General features: G+C 43.2%; 1 protein-coding gene across 1 annotated transcript; it reads right to left on the bottom strand.

Annotated features, from left to right (window-relative positions):
- Positions 1-1488: 1488 nt before the first annotated feature.
- Positions 1489-22297, bottom strand: LOC120055369. Its single transcript, XM_039003237.1, has 15 exons — positions 22029-22297; positions 13071-13164; positions 12255-12355; positions 11980-12091; positions 11724-11797; positions 11490-11620; positions 10772-10817; positions 9580-9634; positions 9355-9455; positions 9140-9214; positions 8572-8756; positions 5070-5470; positions 4074-4213; positions 3557-3641; positions 1489-3427 (listed from the first exon to the last, which is right to left on the bottom strand). The coding sequence occupies exons 1-15, from the start codon at positions 22263-22265 to the stop codon at positions 2184-2186; spliced, it is 3081 nt and encodes a 1026-aa protein (XP_038859165.1). The 5' UTR covers positions 22266-22297; the 3' UTR covers positions 1489-2183.
- Between the last annotated feature and the right edge of the window lie 1314 nt (positions 22298-23611).

Below are 23611 nucleotides of genomic sequence, written 5' to 3'. Positions count from 1 at the left end.
GGAAGACCCATTTGCGACCAAGCTTTAACGTCCTGACTGATGTCTTGAGATGTTGCTTCAATATATCCACATATTTTCCCATCCTCATGATGCCATCTATTTTGTGAAGTGCACCAGTCCCTCCTTCAGAAAAGCACCCCCACAACATGATGCTGCCACCCCCTGAGCTTCATGGTTGGGATGGCGTTCTTCAGCTTGCAGGCCACCCCCTTTTCCCTCCAAACGTAATGAGGGTCATTATGTCCAAACAGTTCTATTTTTGTTTCATCAGACCAGAGGACATTTCTCCAAAAAGTACGATCTTTGTCCCCATGTGAAGTTGCAAACTGTAGTCTGGCTTTTTTATGGCGGTTTAGGAGCAGTGGCTTCTTCCTTGCTGAGCGGCCTTTCAGGTTATGTCGATATAGGACTTGTTTTACTGTGGATATAGATAATTTTGTACCCGTTTCCTCCAGCATCTTCACAAGGTCCTTTGCTGTTATTCTGGGATTGATTTGCACTTTTCGCACCAAAGTACGTTCATCTCCTTCCTGAGCGGTATGACGGCTGCGTGGTCCCATGGTGTTTATACTTGAGTACTATTGTTTGTACAGATGAACGTGGTACCTTCAGGCATTTGGAAATTGCTCCCAAGAATGAACCAGACTTGTGGAGGTCTACAATTTTTTTTCTGTAAACAATTGTTGGAAAAATTACTTGTGTCATGCACAAAGTATATGTCCTAACTGACTTGCCAAAACTATAGTTTGTTTACAATAAATTTGTGGAGTAGTTGACAAACTAGTTTTAATGACTCCAACCTAAGTGTATGTAAACTTCTGACTTCAACTGTATATACAAAATGATGTGGACATCCCTTCAAGTCAGTGGATTTGGCTATTTCAGCCACACCCGTTGCTGACACGTGTATAAAATCAAGAACACAGCCATGCAATCTCCATAGACAAACATTGGCAGTAGAACGGTCTTACTGAAGAGCTCAGTGACATTCAACATGGTACCGTCATAGGATGCCACCTTTCCAACAAGTCAGTTTGTCAAATTTCTGCTCTACTAGAGCTGCCCCGGTCAACTATATGTTCTTATATTATGAAGTAGAAACATCTAGGAGCAACAACGGCTCAGCCACGAAGTGGTAGGCCACACAAGCTCACAGAATGGGACCGCCGAAGCGCGTAAAAATCGTCTGTCCTCAGTTGCAACACTCACTACAGAGTTCCAAATTGCATCTGGAAGCAACATCAGCACAAGAACTGTTAGTCGGGAGCTTCATGAAATGGGTTTCCATTACCGAGCAGCCGCACACAAGCCTAAGATCACCATGCACAATGCCAAGCGTCGACTGGAGTGGTGTAAAGCTCGCCACCATTGGACTCTGGAGCAGTGGAAACGCGTTCTCTGTAGTAATGAATCACGCTTCACCATCTGGCAGTCCGACAGACGAATGTGGGTTTGGCGGATGCCAGGAGAACGCTACCTGCCCCAATGCATAGTGCCAAATGTAAAGTTTGAACATCTCATTCCGAAATCAACGAGCAGGTGTCCACATACTTTTGGTCATGTAGTGTAGTTTCGCAAGCCAATTCTAACTAGCGTTAGAGCAATGACCGGAAATCTTATGTTATCTACTAGCATACTAGCAGTTACTATAGCCTTCCAGTCATTGTGCTAGTTAGCAACTTCCTTCAAACTGAATGCAGTCATAAAAATGGTATCCATGAGTTCATCTGACTCTGTGGAAGTAGATAAAGGGCTTCATTGCCAAAATCCCGAAGGGTCCCTTTAAGCCTAGTCCAGCATGCGCAATAGAAAAACTCCATTGAAATAACATTTTGATTTAAAATTAGGCATAATCTGTGTCTGGAAAACCAGCCCTTACCGTATTAGAACATTATGACTGTCAACAACATCAGTGTCCACTGAAGCTTACACTCTGATGATCATTCTGGACAATCCAAACCTATGAAGGATGGTTGACTGTGTCATTTCAGATCTCTCCACTGTCCCCATCTCTCATAATGGCAATTTACCATCATAGCACCTTATCAAAAATAACCAACCGGGTTGGTTATAATGAGGAATGGACATTTAGTAGTTTCAGTTAGAGGTAGGACAGTTTTGTAAGGTGGCCTACAAAAGGCTGCTCATGCTTTTAGCACAGTTCTCTTTCGCCGGAAAATTTGCTATTTCGCTGTCGCTCCCAAGTGATCAATGCTGTGTTTCTCAAGATTCCGGAAGATTCTGAAGCTCTTGGAGCAGAAGGAGCAGGTGAAAGGTCTCTCACCAGTGTGAAAGCGCAGATGAGCCTTCAGATTGTCCCTGAGACGAAAGCTCTTCCCACACTGGGGGCAGCTGTGAGGTCTCTGCCCTGTATGGAACCGTTCGTGCCTGCGGAGGCTTTTCCGCAGGGCGAACGTTTTGGAGCACTGGGAGCAGGAGTAGGGCTTCTCACCAGTGTGGAAGCGCTCGTGCCTCCTCAGGATCTTCCTGCGCTTGAAGCGCTTCCCACAGATCTTGCAGCCATGGGCGCGGTTTGAGGAGAGGACCCCTTGCAGCCGCCAGACACCGTTCCCACACTGAGTGAAGCAGCAGAGGCGTCGACCCGTGTGGAGGCCTTGGTGGGTCTTGAGGTCCTTCGGCATGGGGAACCTCTTGTTGTCATGACAGTTGCTACCATTAGCCTTCTTCCCTCCAGAGTTCTTTCCTCCGGGCACCAAAAGCAGGTTCACCAGCTGGACAGAGCAAGGCCTCGTCAACTTCTGCTCCAAGGAGGTCTGGTCCAGCTTGAAGTCCACCTTCTCCTTCTTTGTCTGGTCCAGTTTGAAGTCCACCTTCTTCTTCTTTGTCTGGTCCAGCTTGAAGTCCACCTTCTTCTTCTTTGTCTGGTCCAGCTTGAAGTCCACCTTCTCCTTCTTTGTCTGGTCCAGCTTGAAGTCCACCTTCTTCTTCTTTGTCTGGTCCAGCTTGAAGTCCACCTTCTTCTTCTTTGTCTGGTCCAGCTTGAAGTCCACCTTCTTCTTCTTTGTCTGGTCCAGCTTGAAGTCCACCTTCTTCTTCTTTGTCTGGTCCAGCTTGAAATCCACCTTTTTCTTCATTATAGCAGAGGGAGGGTTCGTTACATCCATAAATTTCAACTTACTCTTAGCCTGTACAGGGGCCAAAGCCCCATCTGAGGAGGACGTGCTGTAGGCTGTCCCTTTGGCGGTGCTGTAACTGGCCTGCTGGAGCTCCACCTGGTTAGGCTTTTCTTTATATGTAGGCTGTCGTGTTATGTCCTCCTCCTCTGCCTTTGGGACCATTTGGCAGATGACTTTAGTCTCGCATTCTATGTTGATTCCATTCTCGGTTTCTGTCTTGAGGGGCTGGGGTTTCTGCTTAGTTGGGGAGCTTTGAACAGGAACATAGAGGTGGATTGGATCCACAGTGGCTGGAGGACAGAAAATAAAATAGTTGTTAAATAGTACCCTCAACCCTTTATATACAAAGAGTTTATAACAAATATATTTCAGTGTTTATAGCTTTACTACCACCTCCTAGAATAAATTTGTTTTTTTACCAGAATAGATCACTTGTTTTTCTTCTGGCTCAGTGGTTGTTGAAGATTTTGATTCTAGACTGCTCTCCTCCACCATCTCCACAACCTGACGACAGATGACAAGCCAAAAAGACAACTACTTAGGTTCTGTAATACAGGTGTCAGCTAATCAAATTAGCTTGAAGCCTACAAGTCAAAAGGGCATTAGTCCTAGTAACAAACAACAAACACATCTTATGGTTCACAATGAAGCCCTTTATCTACTTACCCACAGTCAGATGAACTCGTGGATACTATTTTTATGTCTCTACATCCAGCATGAAGGAAGTTTGAGGTAGTTTTGCGAGCCAATGCTAACCAGCATTAGCACAATGACTGGAAGTCTATGGTTAACAGCTAGCATGCTAGTTAGCAACTTCCTTCAAAATGCACGTAAAGACATACAAATGATACGAGTTCATCTGACTCTAAGGAAGTAGATAAAGTACCTCATTACCAAAATCACAATGTATCCCTTTAACCCAAACAACTCACTGACCTTCTCTTCTAGAACAGAGCACTTGAGTTCAGCAGGCTGATTAGCCTTCAGCAGGGGGATACGATGTGCAGGACCCTCCTCCTCATTGCTCCCATTCAAAGAACCACTGCCCCCCTCCAAGGACAAGCCCTGTTTTGGGTCTAGAGAATGCATGGGAAAGGGGAAGGGTGGAAAACAAAGCACACAAACATTCCATTTGTTAGACTGCATGGTGCAGATCCGTACTGACAATAATAACAATAAAGGGATTAAACAAATCAGTGTGTATTTCTTTGTTATTTTTTGCCTCCAAAATGTTGTTTGTTGACATTTTGTCAGTCATCATCATGTTTTGCAGTAACTCTGTCCAACATCAAGTCATAAAATAAATAAAAAATGAATTTTAACAGTCACATTCAGAGAGAAAGATGATAAGAGTCATCATGCATACTAAACTGTGTGTATTTACTCAAATGTAGGAAAGTTTAACATATGGCTTTCGTGAGAACATGATTGTATACTTGCTTCAAAGTATCCAGAAGAATTGTTTTGATGAGATTGTGAACAATGTTTCACTGCACTCTCTGCAGAGCAACAATGTTAGCTACAGGACAATGAGACTCCGACGTTTTAATTTAAAAAATGTATGCCAAACAAAAACCATTGACTTCAAACCATACAACTCTATGCACAAAGGCTACTTTGAACATTTTACACAGTAAATACATAAACTGTGCAGATGCAGTCTGGTAACAGAATTATGGTAAAATGTCAGTTTTCATTCTGTTACCAAACTTTATCTGCAGTTCTTCCTGTAAATGTGTTTTTGTAAAATTGTCAGTGGAAATTGTTAAAATTAGTATTTGTGCATTGAGTTGTATGGTTTGCTAAACTTTGAAATCAATGTTTTTTGTTTGGTATACATGTTCATCTGAAAAAAAAATCTGAATTTCTGCCTAATTCCGTTACCATGGATTTACCAGTGTAATGAAGTACTACTAAGGTTAGCTAACATACTTTCATGTAGCTCTGAGGACGTTGTTGTCTCCTCATCCACTTGAACTCCGATACTGCGAAGACATTTTTTGCCAGACTTTTTTGCAGCGTCCACTGTTTGCAGGGTTTCATTTTGTTCCCTCCGCCCTTCAATGAGAATAGTGGTTCCCGAAGCAAGGAAGCGACTCTCGAACAGTTTCGTTATTTCCACGACGGCCACCTTTGCAAGTGAATCCAAAACAGACGCAATCTGTGTTTCAAAATTCACATCGTCGGAAACAGACATGCTAACAGCTAATCGTGAGCGCGCGGTAATAAATCTAACTAAAGTCGAACAAATGTTAAAACCAAAAAGCTTAACATGGGGAGATATTAAACTGTGTTTATCATCAACCACATGGTCTGAGAAACAGGGGGCGTGTCTCTGACGTTTAATGAAATAAAAAGTACGTGTTTCCACTAGTTACCACAGCCACAAAGTATATCGTAAAAATGTATGAACATTTCATTTAAGGTTAGCAGTGTCGTTAAGGTTAGGTTTAAAATCACATTTTAAGAAGATAAATTGTAGAAATAGGCGGGGTTTAGGATTTGGTGGCTGTGCTAACTAGTGACGACCACACGTACGCTTAGCGTCTTGTGCCAAATAATTTTTTTTCCGGGGAAAGCGTGGTGCGTAATATGGTAATATCTCATTATGTAATATGGGGGAAAATAAAATAATGCTAACAGTGAGAGATATTTGTTGTTATTATCTTATCTGAGTTGTATGGTACACACACAGTATTGTACAACTAACCTTGTGGGGACACACAATTCAGTCCCATTCAAAATCCTATTTTCCCTAACTTCTAAACCTAACCCATACTCTTACCCTAACCATAACCATAACCATAACCCATAAACCTAACCGTAAAACTAACCCTAGCTCCTAACCCTTAACATAATTCTAACCTTAACCATAAATCCTAGAAATAGCATTTGACCTTGTGGGAACTAACAAAATATCCCCAGTTGGTCAAATGTATGTTTGTTTACTATTCTTCAAATCAAATTGTATTTGTCACATACACATGGTTAGCAGATGTTAATGCGAGTGTAGCGAAATGTTTGTGCTTCTAGTTCCGACAATGCAGTAATAACCAACGAGTAATCTAACCTAACAATTCCACAACTACTACCTTATACACACAAGTGTAAAGGGATAAAGAATATGTACATAAAGATATATGAATGAGTGATGGTGCAGAATGGCATAGGCAAGATGCAGTAGATGGTATCGAGTACAGTATATACATATGAGATGAGTAATGTAGGGTATGTAAACATAAAAGTGCATAGTTTAAAGTGGCTAGTGATACATGTATTACATAAAGATGGCAAGATGCAGTAGATGATATAGAGTACAGTATATACATATACATTATATTAAGTGGTATTGTTTAAAGTGGCTAGTGATACATTTTTTATCAATTTCCATTATTAAAGTGAGCTGGAGTTGAGTCAGTATGTTGGCAGCAGCCACTCGATGTTAGTGGTGGCTGTTTAACAGTCTGATGGCCTTGAGATTGAAAAACAGCTTCTGTCTCGGTCCCTGCTTTGATGCACCTGTACTGACCTCGCCTTCTGGATGATAGCGGGGTGAACAGGCAGTGGCTCGGGTGGTTGTTGACCTTGATGATCTTTATGGCCTTCCTGTGACATCAGGTGGTGTAGGTGTCCTGGAGGGCAGGTAGTTTGCCCCTAGTGATGCGTTGTGCAGATCTCACTACCCTCTGGAGAGCCTTACGGTTGTGGACGGAGCAGTTGCCGTACCAGGCGGTGATACAGCCCGACAGGATATTCTCGATTGTGCATCTGTAGAAGTTTGTGAGTGCTTTTGGTGACAAGCCGAATTTCTTCAGCCTCCTGAGGTTGAAGAGGCCCTGTTGCGCCTTCTTCACAATGCTGTCTGTGTGGGTGGACCAATTCAGTTTGTCCGTGATGTGTACGCCGAGGAACTTAAAACTTACTACCCTCTCCACTACTGTCCCGTCGATGTGGATAGGGGGGTGCTCCCTCTGCTGTTTCCTGAAGTCCACAATCATCTCTTTTGACGTTGAGTGTGAGGTTATTTTCCTGACACCACACTCCGAGGGCCCTCACCTCCTCCCTGTAGGCCGTCTCGTCGTTGTTGGTAATCAAGCCTACCACTATAGTGTCGTCCGCAAACTGGATGATTGAGTTGGAGGCGTGCATGGCCACGCAGTCGTGGGTGAACAGGGAGTACAGGAGAGGGCTCAGAACGCACCCTTGTGGGGCCCCAGTGTTGAGGATCAGCGGGGTGGAGATGTTGTTACCTACCCTCACCACCTGGGGGCGGCCCGTCAGTACCCAGTTGCACAGGGCGGGGTCGAGACCCAAGGTCTCGAGCTTGATGACGAGTTTGGAGGGTACTATGGTGTTAAATGCTGAGCTGTAGTCGATGAACAGCGTTCTCACATAGGTATTCCTCTTGTCCAGATGGGTTAGGGCAGTGTGCAGTGTGGTTGCGATTGCGTCGTCTGTGGACCTATTGGGGTGGTAAGCAAATTGGAGTGGGTCTAGGATGTCAGGTAGGGTGGAGGTGATATGGTCCTTGACTAGTCTCTCAAAGCACTTCATGATGACGGAAGTGAGTGCTACGGGGCGGTAGTCGTTTAGGGGACTTCTGGTCCCCACAAGAATAGTTAAACATGTCCACACACACACACAATAAATCTTTTTCCAAGCTGTCATTTATTTTAAGCCTTTACAGTATGTTTAAGTTTTCTTGTTTAAAAAAAATGAATACTGTTGTTATATTTCTTTGTCAGTAGAAAACATCCATGTGATTTACAGCACATTTCAGTGCACAAGAAGAAAAAAAGCTTACCAACTAAAGTTACAATAATTCAACAGAGTAGGTTGGTATGACCCATGACCTGTCTGTAGGAAAAGCCTGCTTGCACCCTTGGATTTGACAAGTTAGAAGAGGGGTGGGTGAACATTTAATCTAGAGAAAATAAAACAAAAATAAAATACATTCAGACGACAAGTTTACAGATGGACTCAGACTTAAAATGCATCAACAAAGTAACCCCTCTATTTGTTTGAAATATAAAAATCAGAAGCATCAGGTGTTTTGAGATTTAGTGCTAGTGAATATCCAATAGTTGTATTTTGAAAGTATTATTTTCACGGTCATTTTTTTGTATCCTTTTCATATTGTATGGATGGCAAAGTTACAGGTGTGGTGTGAATAAAAAAATGGGGCTCTGAGAAAGTACTGTCTTTTATGGATTCAAAGCAAAGTGAAAAAAATGAAACAATATTTTGACAAGATGCTCTGAGCAAGGATGTTGAAAACATGAGGATGTCCATATGAGCGGACATATTTAACTTAATGACGTGTTACAACAGAGGACAAGGAAAACTTGAGGAAGGGGATGATGTGATTGGCCAATTCTATTATATTGGCCAGATTTAGACATAGGCCAGTGAAATGATGAGATCAACAATTTACTCATCATCATCGTCATCATCATCATCATCATCATCATCATCATCATCATCATCATCATCATCATCATCATCATCATCGTCATCTGGATCAATTTCATCTGAAAGAACATCTTCAATCCATTCCTCAAGCTCATCTGCGCTTGGTAGGTCGTCATCATTGTCGATTTCCATCCATACACTGTCGGCCTATAGAGAGACAAAAAGCAATTCAGTGCCAAAGATAGACTATTGAATGTTTTTTAATGCTAGTGGAACTAGAAATAGAATGATTAGAACGGACGTCACCATTAAAGTCACTGAAAGCATAATGGGTGCACTACCGGCCATTGCGAGTGTAACCATAGCAGCAAAGCAGGAAGTAAAAGCAGGAAATGTACCCATCAATCTGTGCTGTAATTTGTTGAATCAACTGAACAACACATTGACATTACAAAAAAAATACATTCAGAGTGTACGCATGAGTTTACCAGTTAAATTGCCAGCGTTAGAGGTTCCAAGCCTGTTCTATTCATTCTATTTCTATGAGTAGAACCTCATGACTCCTCATACATGACAGAAACATTACTCACATCTTCAACATCCACAACACCAATCTGGGGAGAGCCCAGGTCAATTCCAAAGGTCTTCTCCCAGTATGGGACAAGCTAAAGAGGATGGATAATATTTCAGGAAGAAATCAACAGCAATCAGAATATCATATCACTATCCCCCATATTTAATGTGGGAAATTGGATAGATGGATTATATTGTATTGATAAGTGACCATCCATGACCATGATTTTACCAGCGGGAAGTCATCTGGATCAATCCAGACAATGCTGAGGTTGGGATTATCATTGTGCTCCTCTGCTACTTCCTTTAGGATTTCCAGGAACTCAAAACCATCTGGGAAGTCAAAGGTCAAGTGTCAAATGTACATAAAGCCTTATGAAACCCCTCTTGCTGACAATGGTTCACTCCTCCCCCACCCAGCCCTATTGACTCATTAGCCTCCCCTTTGGTTCTGTACCTGGATCATCCTCTTCTGCGAATGCAATGATGTGCTCACCATCGATGTCATCCTCCTAAGAAAATACAGACTCCTTAAACGCACTAACACCAGGTAAGAAAACTGGCATGGGGAATATAGACTACCTACAAGTGTATTTCCATCCTTGTTTGCACATTTAGGCCACATAAATACACTGAACAAAAATATAAGCACAACACGTAAAATGTTGGTCCCATGTTTCATGAGCTGAAAAAAATCCCAGAAAATGTTCATATGCACAAAAGCATATTTCTCTCAAATGTTGTGCACAAATTTGTCTACATCCCTATTAGTGATAATTTCTTATTTGCCAAGATAATCCATCCAATTGACAGATGTGGCATGTCATGAAGCTGATTTAACAGCATGATCATTACACAGGTGCACCTTGTGCTGGGGACAATAAAAGGCCACTTTAGAATGTGCAGTTTTGTTACACAAAACAATGCCACAGATGTCTCAAGTTTTGAGGGAGCATGCAATTGGCATACTGACTGCAGGAATATCCATCAGAGCTGTTGCCAGAGAATGTAATGTTAATTTATCTACCATACACTGCCTCCAACGTCGTTTTAGAGAATTTGGCACTACGTCCAACCAACCTCAAAACTGCAGACCACGTGTAACCACGCCAGCCCAGGAGCTCCACATCTGGCTTGTCTGTAATAAAGGTATTTTGTGGGAAAAAACATATTGTGATTGGCTGAGCCTGGCTCCCTATGCCATCCCAGGCCGCCCCATGGCTGCACCCCTATCCAGTCATGTGAAATACATAGATTAGGGCCTAATGAATTTATTTCAATTGACTGATTTCCTTATATGAACTGTAACTCAGTAAAATCTTTGAAATTGTTCCATGTTGCATTTATATTTTTGTTCAGCATGTTGCGTTTATATTTTTGTTCAGCATGTTGCGTTTATATTTTTGTTCAGCATGTTGCGTTTATATTTTTGTTCAGCATGTTGCGTTTATATTTTTGTTCAGCATGTTGCGTTTATATTTTTGTTCAGCATGTTGCTTTTATATTTTTGTTCAGCATGTTGCGTTTATATTTTTGTTCAGTATACTTAGGTGGATAACAATAAAAATTGGGGAGGCATGCTTACTAAGAAGACATCATCCATTTTGTTTTGTCGGATGATTTTTATGGTAATAGTTGGTATAGCTTACCCAGATCTCATACATGTTATCGGGCTCCATCTTCCTCAGGGTTGGTCTATAAAGAAATAGGACGTCAGATATTTATTTATTGTTCATTGAGCAAGGTTACACTTTTTAAACTTTGAGTCTTACTTTAATGGGAATAGTCAGTTAAGAGTAATTAACACAATACTTAGCATATTTATATGTTTTCGCTTTCTGTAATACACATGACTTCCAGTGACCTATTTGCAACACTCATTTGTGTACGGGTTGATGGTCACTAGACTTGTTACTGACTGTTATGGATTGTTCTCATATCGTTTGATAGGGATTGACGCCGGAGCTACTCAAGGTACAAGGACCGAGGACACACTGATTATTATTGTATTGATGACATTATGAACACTCTGTGATTCTGTAGCAGAAAAGTTACTGTCTTTTGTTTTGACTTTGTACAAGCCTCTTGGGCTGATGTTTAGAGAACATTTAGTACTGTTCGATTAGAATGTAAAGGGGCCCGTCTCCAACAGGCCCGATTATACATTTTTTCTGGAGGTGTCTCCCTGTTGCAACTGTTGATTTTGATTGATATTATCAACGACTGCTCTCCTTTTGGTTCACCTGAAAATTCCCTTTACACCTAGTTATAGGGTTTTTACAAGTCAAATCACAAAGCCAGGAAAGAACACCTGACCCTTCTCATTATGTATTGTGCCATTCTGGCCACTGTGGCCATGAATCTCACCTGTCGTGATCCTCTATGTACTCGACAAGCTCCTCCTCTGTGTAGGGCTTTCCGGGGATAACTATGGGTTCATCTATAAAGGGTTCATAGAAGTCCACCTCATTCACCTTCAGGCCCAGATCCTTGGCAACCTGGAATACAGAGGATTGGACTGAAGGAACAATGGGATACTTTTAAAGGAGAGTAGAGCTCCAGTGTAATTTTGAGGATGTAGTTGTTAGTAAGGTTCTTCACCTTGGGAGTGAATGTAGCGAAGAACTTGATGTGTGGGTGGAACTCCTCAGCCGCGTCCACATAGGCCAAATAATCTGAAATGTTACAGGCATCTGTTAAGACCTTAGTAAAATCTAGATTTTTTGTTGACAAATACACTGTTAATACACTGTTTTATCCATAAAATGTACACATAACTTATAATATACAGTAAAAACACAGAAATAAAATGTTTTAAATAATACATTATATAATATAATACATTATATATTCTTACGTTCAGACTTTTCGCTCTTAAAGTAGCCAACCAGTTTGATATCCTCCTCAATGTTATGGAAACCTTTAACCTCCGGATCGTTCTCAATGATCTCAACTGGGTCTTCAAGAACCTTGAACAGAGTAAAAGAAGGATGGATGGAGAGAGGAAGATCATGGTGGGGGAAAAGAGTGTGAAACAGTACAGAATATATCAGTGGTGGATAAATAGTCTGTTTCCTACAAATTGTAGCCAGGTAAAAGAGAGCATAAATAGATGACATTACTCTCACATACATCATAGATGAACTCCACAATTGTGTCTGCAGCAAGCTCCCCATCGTACTCAATGATCTCGTTCTCGGTGAAAATGTAGATGCTGTCGGCCTCCTCAAGTCCTGAGGAGATAACAGAATTTCAACTCGGGGCTTACATATACAGTCATACCCTTGAATCCACTAGTGGTCAGGCTTGCTCATGGGTTGCCTTAGCACAGTGACACAAGATGTGCATCTCAAAAGTGTAGTGGCTTCTTCTCCTTGTTCTCCTTACTTCATCATCACTGAGGTGAGATAATTAAAAAGGTGATGTCTCAGTGGGCAATGGGCGTCCACCATATTGCTTTCTCCTATAATATATTTCCTAATTCTGGGAGAGTGTAAGTCTCAGTGACCCCTTCCTTCAAAATAACCTTTTTGAAAAACAGTACTCCGCAAAACTGTCATCGTAAGAGTGAGGTATCTTAGTCAGCAGCCTGTCGAAGTGCGACCTGCACAGCAGCTCGTGCACATAAACAAGTAGAAATGTGAAATAGTGTTCTGCAGCGCCCTCCACAAAGGAAATTATCTACATTGATAGTTGCAGAGGAAGGAGGCAAGACAAGGAGAGGAATCCATGTATGACTATTGAGATGCATCCATTGAGACCGGTCAAGCAGTTTACTCCACTGAGCACATACCTGGTCAGTGGTGATGTCTAGATTTGATTGTGACACTTTGACAAATGGATCATGTTGAAAGATGGTGACAATTTCACCATAACTGGCCTCAAAACTATAAATAATCCCATGAATCTTGAATATCGGTAATAGTGTCTATTTCTGTGCGTATTTACCTAGTTTCTTAGCAACAACACTGCCCTTCTTCTCATCAACAAGGCCAAATCCAATATCCTCATCGTCAAGGTCACCAAGGACCTGAGCTGCAAGCTGTGAAAAAAAAACACTTTCACATAACTGAAAACACAGTGGCACCCTTATGCCTGAGCAGGAATATCTTCTGTATAATGTACGAAGAACTTATAAGGACTTTTGGGGAGTTTGTTTTTAAGTTTATTTATGAGTATTCTGTAAGGAAATTGATATGCATTCATTTCACCCTCAGCTTTGTGGGTTTGCAAGAGGGACAGGTGTCATTCTCAGTGCACTGTGTACACACTAAAGCAAACAGAAATGTTGTTGTTTTATTTCGCACATTTTCATTCAGTTCCACCATAAAAGCCTGGGACTCAGAGCGCTGTCCATGCACTTTCTAAATCTGTGTGAAACTTGACCCTTATAACTGACAACTGGCTCAACCAACGATGTTGCCACATCCGTGGCCTGCATACGGAGGGGGTGGGATAACAGTTCTGCTGACTGCGTTGGGGTAACTGGGTGCTTGGATAGCAACAGGTGCAACCCTGCTTTCACATATCTCTTCTAGCACTTCATCAAGGAGGTGCAGGCACCCAAACATACATACACATAGACACACAGACTGACATGAAGGATAAGTTATCAGTGCTTCTGTGCAGTTAATTTTATTGCATAGCAAAATCCCATAACCAGGCTGTCATGTTCCACACCATGGCAATGATGATAGCTGGCACTGATGGTAGGCCTAGAGATCCTAGCCAGAAACTGCGGGATGCAAGCAATAGTGGCCCTTGCTTTATGTCTTGGTGTGCAATTTGATATTATCTACCTTTTGGGGGAATTTTATTTGTGAATAACTGTAAAACAGCGGCCCAAATGTCAGCGGTGAATTATTATACTGTATTATAATAGTACAATAGCAGGCTGTCCCAGGAAAGCTGATTTTCAGCTAAAGTCCCCACTATTTACTTGTCAGATTAATAGGTTTTACCTTGTAGACACTTCCCACTGCGTACAAACTGTTTTAAACAAATTTGTTTCCATGTCATTTCAACAAAAAAATTCAATCTGATGATGCTGAATCAACATGGAAAATTGATCAAATTTGCAAAAAGTCATCAACGTGCATGAATTTAGGGACTTTTTGTATTTTTTTCACCCAACCTAAATTCATGGTTTGACTTTTTGTTGTTTTCACTTTGAATTCACGTTAGATGACAACTCAATCAAATATGAATCAAAACTACACGCTGAACTGACGTCTGTGCCCAGTGAGTTATGTGTCCATATTTGTCATGGGGGGGAGTGGTATTCATATGAAGAGGTTCTAAGGGGGTCAGGATCTAGATCGGCCTGTTAAATAGATTGAGGGCTAAACTCAGCTAAAGGCTTTTAGCCAAACAGACTACTACAGCTATATAAGGTTGCTGTTTGGGGGCATGAGTTGTGAAGCGGGCAGGCTTCTTGCCTGAGTGCAAGGGGAGAGTTTGCTTCGTGACAAATCAGGGAAGGGAGGAGGGAGGAGCACATACTGTACATCTAAATGAGATGACATGCTATCCTCATCTATCTCATTGCCTGACCTAGATTATACCATAGAAATAGAATAAATAGAATGGGTGTCTCCATTCAAGTCGATGATGGCATAATGGGTGGACTGGCATCAATTCATGAACTAGCCCACTGCAAAGAACATCAGGCTCAGCCTTTCATAAATATGTGGGACTGACTCATAAACGATATGTAAAATCTGATATGGACAGTGTTGTATAACAGTCTCATCGGTTGTTCCCTACAAATGCTGTTTTGAATTAAAAATAAATTGTACCTACACACTGAAGAAGGCTGCAAAGCCGAAACGTCTGTGTATGCTATCCTGATGCAGTGAATTTTTTTCTCTCAAAATGAAGTAAGATTTGAGACATCTTTTTGAGTGCAGACCCATTACACCTTTTGTTTGTGCTAATTTGCGGGTTTTTTACACACTAGCCAAGCTTCTGGGAGAGCGCGATGGTTCTCTTTTGATTAGCCATTGAGAGTGTACCCATAGCAGCAAAGCAGGAAGAAAAAGCAGGAAGTGTACCCATCAATCTGTGCTGCGATTTGTTGAATCAACTCAAGTGTACCACATCAGTTAGCATCATTTGAATACAGTGGAGGCTCCTCAGATGAAGAAGGGGAGGACCATCCTCCTCAGTGAATTTCATAAAAATAGTGAAACATTATTTTTTTAAATAATTTTTAGATAAAACCATATGCACATCACCAAATAATTGATTAAACACACTGTTTTGGAATTAAGGTCTACAGTAGCCTCAACAGTACTCTCTGGGGTAGCACCATGGTGTAGCTGGAGGACAACTAGTTTCCGTCCTCCTCTGGGTACATTGACTTCAATACAAAACCTAGGAGGCTCATGGTTCTCACCACCTTCCATAGACTTACACAGTAGTTATGACAACTTCCAGAGGACGTCCTCCAACATATCAGAGTTCTTGCAGCATGAACTGACATGTTGTCCACCCAATCAAATGATCAGAGAACAAATCTAGTACTGAAAGCATAAGCTACAGCTAGCTAGCACTGCAGTGCATAAAATGTGATGAGTAGGTGACTCAAATAGAGAGAGACAATAGTTGAACAATTTTGAATAAATAAATATTCAAAATGAAGGATACGCAAGAGATAGAGAGAGAGCTAGCTATATTTTGTTGTATACATTTTTCCACTTCAAGATGCACTATGTAGAAGTCGCTCTGCCATTTCCTTCTTGCTAAAATTCTAATAGTTCGCTTAATTTCAGTTTGTAACAAAACAAGTATAGCGTAGAGAATCATTGTACCATCTAAACCGCTGTGAAATAGTTAGCTAGCTAGCTAGTTTAGCCTACTGAGACACACGGCTCAAACAGAGGGATGTTATGTTAGCTAGCTGGCTACGGCTTTCCAACACTGGAACTCTTCCAAGTCAAGGTAAACTTTTGGTTTTATTAATCTATTCCCACAGGGGCCCTGTATTACTTGCTGTACACTGTACTGCATGATTGTATCGGGTTTACTAACGCGTTAGTTTTAGTAGCTATGGTGACAACGATGTAGGCCAGCATTTCCCAAACTCAGTCCCTGGGACCCCAAGGGTTGCATGTTTAGTTTTTTTGCCCTAGCACTGCACAGCTGATTCAAATTATCAAAGCTTGATGATTAGTTGATTATTTGAATCAGCTGTGTAGTGCTAGAGCAAAAACCAAAACGTGCACCCCTTGGGGTCCCGAGGACTGAGTTTGGGAAACCCTGATGTAAGCTGTGTATAGCGGTTATGGTATGAAGGTTTGGCTTGGAAAGTTTTTTTTCGCCTGGTCACAGAATAGCGTGTAGCTGCGAGAAGGAATTATACAATGAGCAAAGAGATCATGCTGTTTGTATGTGGCTGTTATGAAAGTGAGCTGTGGTTGGGGGTGATCATGGGTGTATTCATTCCGCCGATTCTGTAAAAATGAATCTTAAACGGAAGCAAAAGGAACAGAGTGCTGATAAACATACCTGAACTTGTCCAATAGAAACTCTTGTTTGCAACTGTTTGGACTAATGATTACACCCTAGATCATCTAGATGCAGATGAAATCTCGCGTCTTGTGACGGCCGGCCGCCCAACAACCTGCCCGCTTGACCCTATCCCCTCCTCTCTTCTCCAGACCATTTCCGGAGACCTTCTCCCTTACCTCACCTCGCTCATCAACTCATCCTTGACCGCTGGCTACGTCCCTTCCGTCTTCAAGAGAGCGAGAGTTGCACCCCTTCTGAAAAAACCTACACTCGATCCCTCCGATGTCAACAACTACAGACCAGTATCCCTTCTTTCTTTTCTCTCCAAAACTCTTGAACGTGCCGTCCTTGGCCAGCTCTCCTGCTATCTCTCTCAGAATGACCTTCTTGATCCAAATCAGTCAGGTTTCAAGACTAGTCATTCAACTGAGACTGCTCTTCTCTGTGTCACGGAGGCGCTCCGCACTGCTAAAGCTAACTCTCTCTCCTCTGCTCTCATCCTTCTAGACCTATCGGCTGCCTTTGATACTGTGAACCATCAGATCCTCCTCTCCACCCTCTCCGAGCTGGGCATCTCCGGCGCGGCCCACGCTTGGATTGCGTCCTACCTGACAGGTCGCTCCTACCAGGTGGCGTGGCGAGAATCTGTCTCCGCACCACGTGCTCTCACCACTGGTGTCCCCCAGGGCTCTGTTCTGGGCCCTCTCCTATTCTCGCTATACACCAAGTCACTTGGCTCTGTCATATCCTCACATGGTCTCTCCTATCATTGCTATGCAGACGACACACAATTAATCTTCTCCTTTCCCCCTTCTGATAACCAGGTGGCGAATCGCATCTCTGCATGTCTGGCAGACATATCAGTGTGGATGACGGATCACCACCTCAAGCTGAACCTCGGCAAGACAGAGCTGCTCTTCCTCCCGGGGAAGGACTGCCCGTTCCATGATCTCGCCATCACGGTTGACAACTCCATTGTGTCCTCCTCCCAGAGTGCTAAGAACCTTGGCGTGATCCTGGACAACACCCTGTCGTTCTCAACTAACATCAAGGCGGTGACCCGTTCCTGTAGGTTCATGCTCTACAACATTCGCAGAGTACGACCCTGCCTCACACAGGAAGCGGCGCAGGTCCTAATCCAGGCACTTGTCATCTCCCGTCTGGATTACTGCAACTCGCTGTTGGCTGGGCTCCCTGCCTGTGCCATTAAACCCCTACAACTCATCCAGAACGCCGCAGCCCGTCTGGTGTTCAACCTTCCCAAGTTCTCTCACGTCACCCCGCTCCTCCGCTCTCTCCACTGGCTTCCAGTTGAAGCTCGCATCCGCTACAAGACCATGGTGCTTGCCTACGGAGCTGTGAGGGGAACGGCACCTCCGTACCTTCAGGCTCTGATCAGGCCCTACACCCAAACAAGGGCACTGCGTTCATCCACCTCTGGCCTGCTCGCCTCCCTACCTCTGAGGAAGTACAGTTCCCGCTCAGCCCAGTCAAAACTGTTCGCTGCTCTGGCACCCCAATGGTGGAACAAACTCCCTCACGACGCCAGGTCAGCGGAGTCAATCACCACCTTCCGGAGACACCTGAAACCCCACCTCTTTAAGGAATACCTAGGATAGGATAAAGTAATCCCTCTAACCCCCCCCCCCTCCTTAAAAGAGTTAGATGCACTATTGTAAAGTGGTTGTTCCACTGGATATCATAAGGTGAATGCACCAATTTGTAAGTCGCTCTGGATAAGAGCGTCTGCTAAATGACTTAAATGTAAATGTAAATGTAAGAGTGTGCAAGGTGGTATTGAATAGGCACACAATGTACTTACTTAAGTCCGATTTGGATTTATTTGGCAGTTTTTGCTCCATAACATGTAGAAGTTGTCCCTTTTTAGGTTTAGAAGAAGATTAGTTAGAATAGAAGCTGGTTAGAATAGCTAACATACAGCAATCGTTTATGGTAGTCAAATTTGTTTTTTAATTGTAACTCTTTACCACATCTATTGCGAGTGTACACATCAGTTTACCAGTCAAATTGCCAGGGTTAGAGGTTCCAAGCCCGTTCTATTCATTCTATTTCTATGTAGTATACTCTCTCTCTCTCTTTCTCTGCAATAGACCAAAACAGAGTGCAGAGTGCACATTAATTTCACATAATGTCATGGCACTACTACCTTTCAAATAGCAACACAGCACTTTAGGATACACAAACATCCACAACAGCAGCACTCGATAAATATAGACCCAGAGCCACACCAACCAAGGACTATTTTGGCAAGGTGCTGATGACGCTCAAGTCTCTAGGATCCGCTGACAGGTACAGTACTGCAGCCGTCTGTCAGCCCAGTCCAGTCAGCCGACACCGCAGTACTGGGGCCTGAACCTCCTGGGCTAGGCCTCGATGTCCCATAACATACAGAGGAGGGGGCAGGCAAGCATTCTCAGATGATGATTAATATATCATTAATCAAAACACCCTGCTGAGTAGACATATGTCTCTCACACACACGGACCTACATACATACATACATGCACACATGTCGGACCTACATACATACATACATGCACACATGTACTAATATACACCCACATGCACACACGCAAGTGGATGTGTTCGTTTCCTGAAGCCTTTGTTTCCACCCGGGGAACCTGGTCATGGCAAAATTCTACAGTAGACTTTGGTATATTTGTTCATTATTCGTTTTCCAGGTGATTAAATGAGTAAAAGAAAAAGAAAACCATACAACTCCTTAAGAGGCACCAGTCCCAAAATAGCTCTTCAGCCATCAGAGCTGTGTTGTGTTTCTCTTCAGGGAATCCTGGGAGCTGTAGTCCAAAGTGGTTAAGTTGTAGTCCTAAGAAGTTGGGCCAGGCCTGGCAGAGCTGGATTTGAGAGGATTAGCTCATTGGCCATCTGAAGAGCATTTATATTTCTTTATAAACCACCAGTCATTCACACCCATTTGTCTTCAGTTGCAGGCCATCCAGGGGTACCCAATTTGTAAGTCGCTCTGGATAAGAGCGTCTGCTAAATGACTTAAATGTAATGTAAATGTACCTATGGGTTTCACTGCTGAATGAGATAACCTTTGTGCCTCCTGAGAGGGCTACTGATTTCACTGGAGATCAAGAACCAGTATCCCCTTTCAAGGGTGAGAGAGTGCAGGGGTTAAAGATTGAACAATGTAATTAATTCGAAATGTAGGTTGGCACTTGCTTTGGTGCCAAAACTAATCAAAAAGTGTCTATGAAATCACACAATGCATACCTTCTTGACATCCATATTGCTCAGATATGAGTGAATTAGGAATAGCTGCACATCTCTCACTGAACGTATGGAATTGTGTGGACAGTAGGCCTATGTGGAGTTCTCTAAGTAACAGATTTACAATGGAGTGGTGTAGCCATTGAAATAGAATGTACACATTTTATTTATATGGGTACATTTTTCTTCTATGTACGGAGCTGTAGTCTGAAGCAGACCTACGGTGTAACTCTGTCAGACTCTGTTGAAATGAGGTGATGACACGTCTAAATGATCATGCTATGGATGTAACCCTCTCACCAGGCTGAACGTGACTGTTCTGCAGCTGAACGTCTTGAGTGACAGGATGGAGCTTTAACCTTTGACCTTTAGCCTATCGTGAGGGGTTATAGGGATGGCATGTTGGCTGGTAGGAAGGCCAGTTGGAAATCAGGGAGAAGAAAAAGGTCACTTGAGTGTGTGATGGATGTAGCGAGGGGCGTACTTCAAAGAACAGGGTCACATAAACAGACACACACAACGCACCCGTGGTCACACACACCCATGGTCACACACACCCATGGTGACACACACATATCAACATGGACATATGGCCATGTACACACACATATGGATTTACTCCGCACACCCTATTACAATCAATACAAGAAATGTAGAACATTTCTGATAGATGTTAGGAAGATAGAAGAGATTATTCTTATGGATTGTAAATCAGATCAGTCAACGAGCTGATGACTTGGGGTCCTGCTACTTCTGTCCATGTCATGTTTGAGTCATAAATGGTCGACAGTACAGATAGCAGGTCGAACACCTGCTATCTGTACTGTCGACCATTTGCCAGGATTGGTGATGGGATCCCGTGTCCTCACGACTCAGCACTTTGCATGTGAAGAATGCTGTCTCACACCCCCTCCATGCCACAGGCATGTGACAAATGTTTTTGTCTCAGTTGTCAGTATTTCTTATGTCGCTGCACTAATTCCTGCCCCACACCATTCCTTAAAGACAGACCCATCCCTGCCATCTCCCATTTCATCTAAGACCACAAAATCATGAGTCAGTCTTAAAACAATACACCCCAGGGATATTTACAGCAACCCAGAGATTTCTGCAACAGCAGGTGAGTCAACATAGTACCCCTACAGTCCCCTCCAGGCACTAGCGCTTATTTGGCAATTTATAGTATCAGCTGATTATTAATTCCTGTTACTATCTCATGTCTGCCTCTACCCATTTACCCTGATGACCAAATTCATTCACTAAAAAGCCTTTCAAATTCAGTAAACTGTCCAATCCATGCAATAGTCGGACCCTTGCAGCTTTTGCTTCTTATCTATTGCCTTGAACATCTTAATTTAATCAATGTCTATGTTGTGGCATGTTTCAAAGGCCACATTTGAGTTGCCTTACCCTTAACAACAACACTTAGTTACCTGTAAATACTGTCTGTATCCACGTAGCCCCTTAATACACACTATCATGCCTCATCCAGTTGATTAATTATAGCAGTGATGGTGCATCCCTACCCAGGCACTGTGTGTCCCACTTCTACCTTCCCAGTTACCCATTCCCTCTCCTCACCATCCCCCACTCAGTTGTCTGAGTCCTTCCAGTCGCCTGACCCAGTCCTCCCAGTCCCCTGACCCAGTCCTCTCAGTCCCCTGACTGAGTCCTCCCAGCCCCCTGACCCAGTCCTGCCAGTCACCTGACCCAGTGCACTCAGTCCCCTGACCCAGTCCTCTCAGTCCCCTGACTCAGTCCTCCCCACAAGATGTTGGTGACACCTTAATTGGGGAGGAAAGGCTCGTGGCAATGGCTGGAGCGGAATCAGTTGAACGGTATCAAATACATCAAACACATGGTTTGATGCCATTCTAGTCGCTCTGTTCCAGCCATTATTATGAGCCGTTCTCCCCTCAGCAGCCTCCACTGGTCCTCCCAGTCCCCTGACCGTCCTCCCAGTCCCCTGACCCAGTCCTCCCAGTCCCCTGACCCAGTCCTCCCACCCCCCTGACCCAGTCCTCCCAGTCCCCTGACCTAGTCCTCCTAGTCCCCTGACCCAGTCCTCCCAACCTCCTGTCACCTGACCCAGACCTCCTAGTCCCCTGACCAAGTCCTCCTTGCCCAGTGACCCACCTCCAGGGCCAGTTCCTCGATTTCAAACTGTTTCTGGGCAACGGCATCGGATCCGGGATGCTCATGGTAGTACAGAACCATCACATCATGCGTCTTCATCACAGACTTGTAGTTCTTGGTAGTCAGCTCGATGACCCGGTCCATCCCATCGTACTCAGGGAAGTCCAAACCCTGCTCACCCCATGACAGTCCCCCGCAAGACAGAAGGACTGCCATAAGCACCCAGCTCCAATTCATGTTTCTTTGCTTATTTGGAAATTAATTGTAGTTTCAGTAAGTTAAAATTTTAAAAAAATCTTAAAAATGAGAAAGGACTTCCGATCCCCACCACCCAGAACAGAGCAAGACCAACTCCTGAGCCCCCCTTATTAAACCCCCTCACACGGGGAGCTGGAAACAGGGCAGAGAGAGCAAGAGGGGGTGGGCTCAATTATGGATGTAGGTGTGTGTGTGTGTGTGTGTGTGTGTGTGTGTGTGTGTGTGTGTGTGTGTGTATGTGTGTGTGTGTGTGTGTGTGTGTGTGTGTGCAGAGGGCATTCTGGGCTGGACCATTTTTAGCTCAGCCTGTTTTGGGTTTTTTTGCACAAAATTATCATTATATGGCTCATTATTAGTTCCTCAAGGGAAGAAAATGGGCTGGTGTGTTAGAAATGGAGGGGCGGAGTCTGGTCCCAGACCGTGTGTGTGTGTGTGTGTGTGTGTGTGTGTGTGTGTGTGTGTGTGTGTGTGTGTGTGTGTGTGTGTGTGTGTGTGTGTGTGTGATATAACTTTACAAATTGAAAGGGGAGAAGTGAATTATAAATAAAAGTCTGCTACATGATCTCCCCCTCTGTATTCAGTGACAAGCAGTGCTAATTCCTATTTAGTCACCCCCACCCCACCGGCTCTTGTGGAGGGATATGAGGGGGAGAGGGATGTAGAGATGGGATATGTGTACTGTAAGGGGACAGTGTGACAAGGGGAGTGTTGACCGAGATGCCAAGCATATCTGGTGTCATTGACTGTAGAAAATTAAGGCTGTTTGCTTAACCCATGGCCTGCTATGTTTCGTTTGTCTCTGTGTTACTGTATCTGAGAGAACGAGAGGGAGAGTGTTTAGTGAGGAGCGGTCATATTAATACTTACACAATACAACTTTTGTAAGCATTATGTATTTCAAACAACTGTGGAGTCCTATCCTAATGTGTATTTGGGGGTGTTAGTTGTACAGGAGAAAAACACAATATTTTAGCTACATGGGCCAAGTGTGGTTGATGCGTAAACTCATGCAACTGAAATGCACTGCCTACTCTTAGGCAACAGCAGCCTCTAGTGGTGTAATATGGCATGGCAACAAATATGTGCAGTAATTTGTAGCCAAGCAGCCTCTCAGGATCGCTAGTTTTCTTTGATTGATGATTTGATATGTTTGGCACATATACCATTGTATTGTAACCAACAGAAACTGAAGACTTGGATTTAATTTAAGAACCTTTATTTTGGTCAGCAATTAACATAGAACAGATCAAGATTGGTTAAAACATTTTTTTAAATATATATATATATACAGGACCAGTCAAACACCTCCTCATTCAAGGGTTTTT

This window comes from Salvelinus namaycush, chromosome 11 (assembly GCF_016432855.1).
Source record: "Salvelinus namaycush isolate Seneca chromosome 11, SaNama_1.0, whole genome shotgun sequence".
NCBI classification, from domain to species: domain Eukaryota; kingdom Metazoa; phylum Chordata; class Actinopteri; order Salmoniformes; family Salmonidae; genus Salvelinus; species Salvelinus namaycush.
Note: the sequence above shows the minus strand (reverse complement) of the source record. Positions and strands in the feature narration are given on the sequence as shown.

Coding starts and splice junctions, on each gene's coding strand:
- LOC120055369 (XM_039003237.1), bottom strand. CDS start 22,265: ATGAATTGGAGCTGGGTGCTTATGGCAGTCCTTCTGTCTTGCGGGGGA. Junction 11,621..11,723: donor TCGCTACATTCACTCCCAAG/GTGAAGAACCTT, acceptor TCTGTATTCCAG/GTTGCCAAGGATCTGGGCCT. Junction 5,471..8,571: donor GATGATGACGATGATGATGA/GTAAATTGTTGA, acceptor TAAACGTCAGAG/ACACGCCCCCTGTTTCTCAG.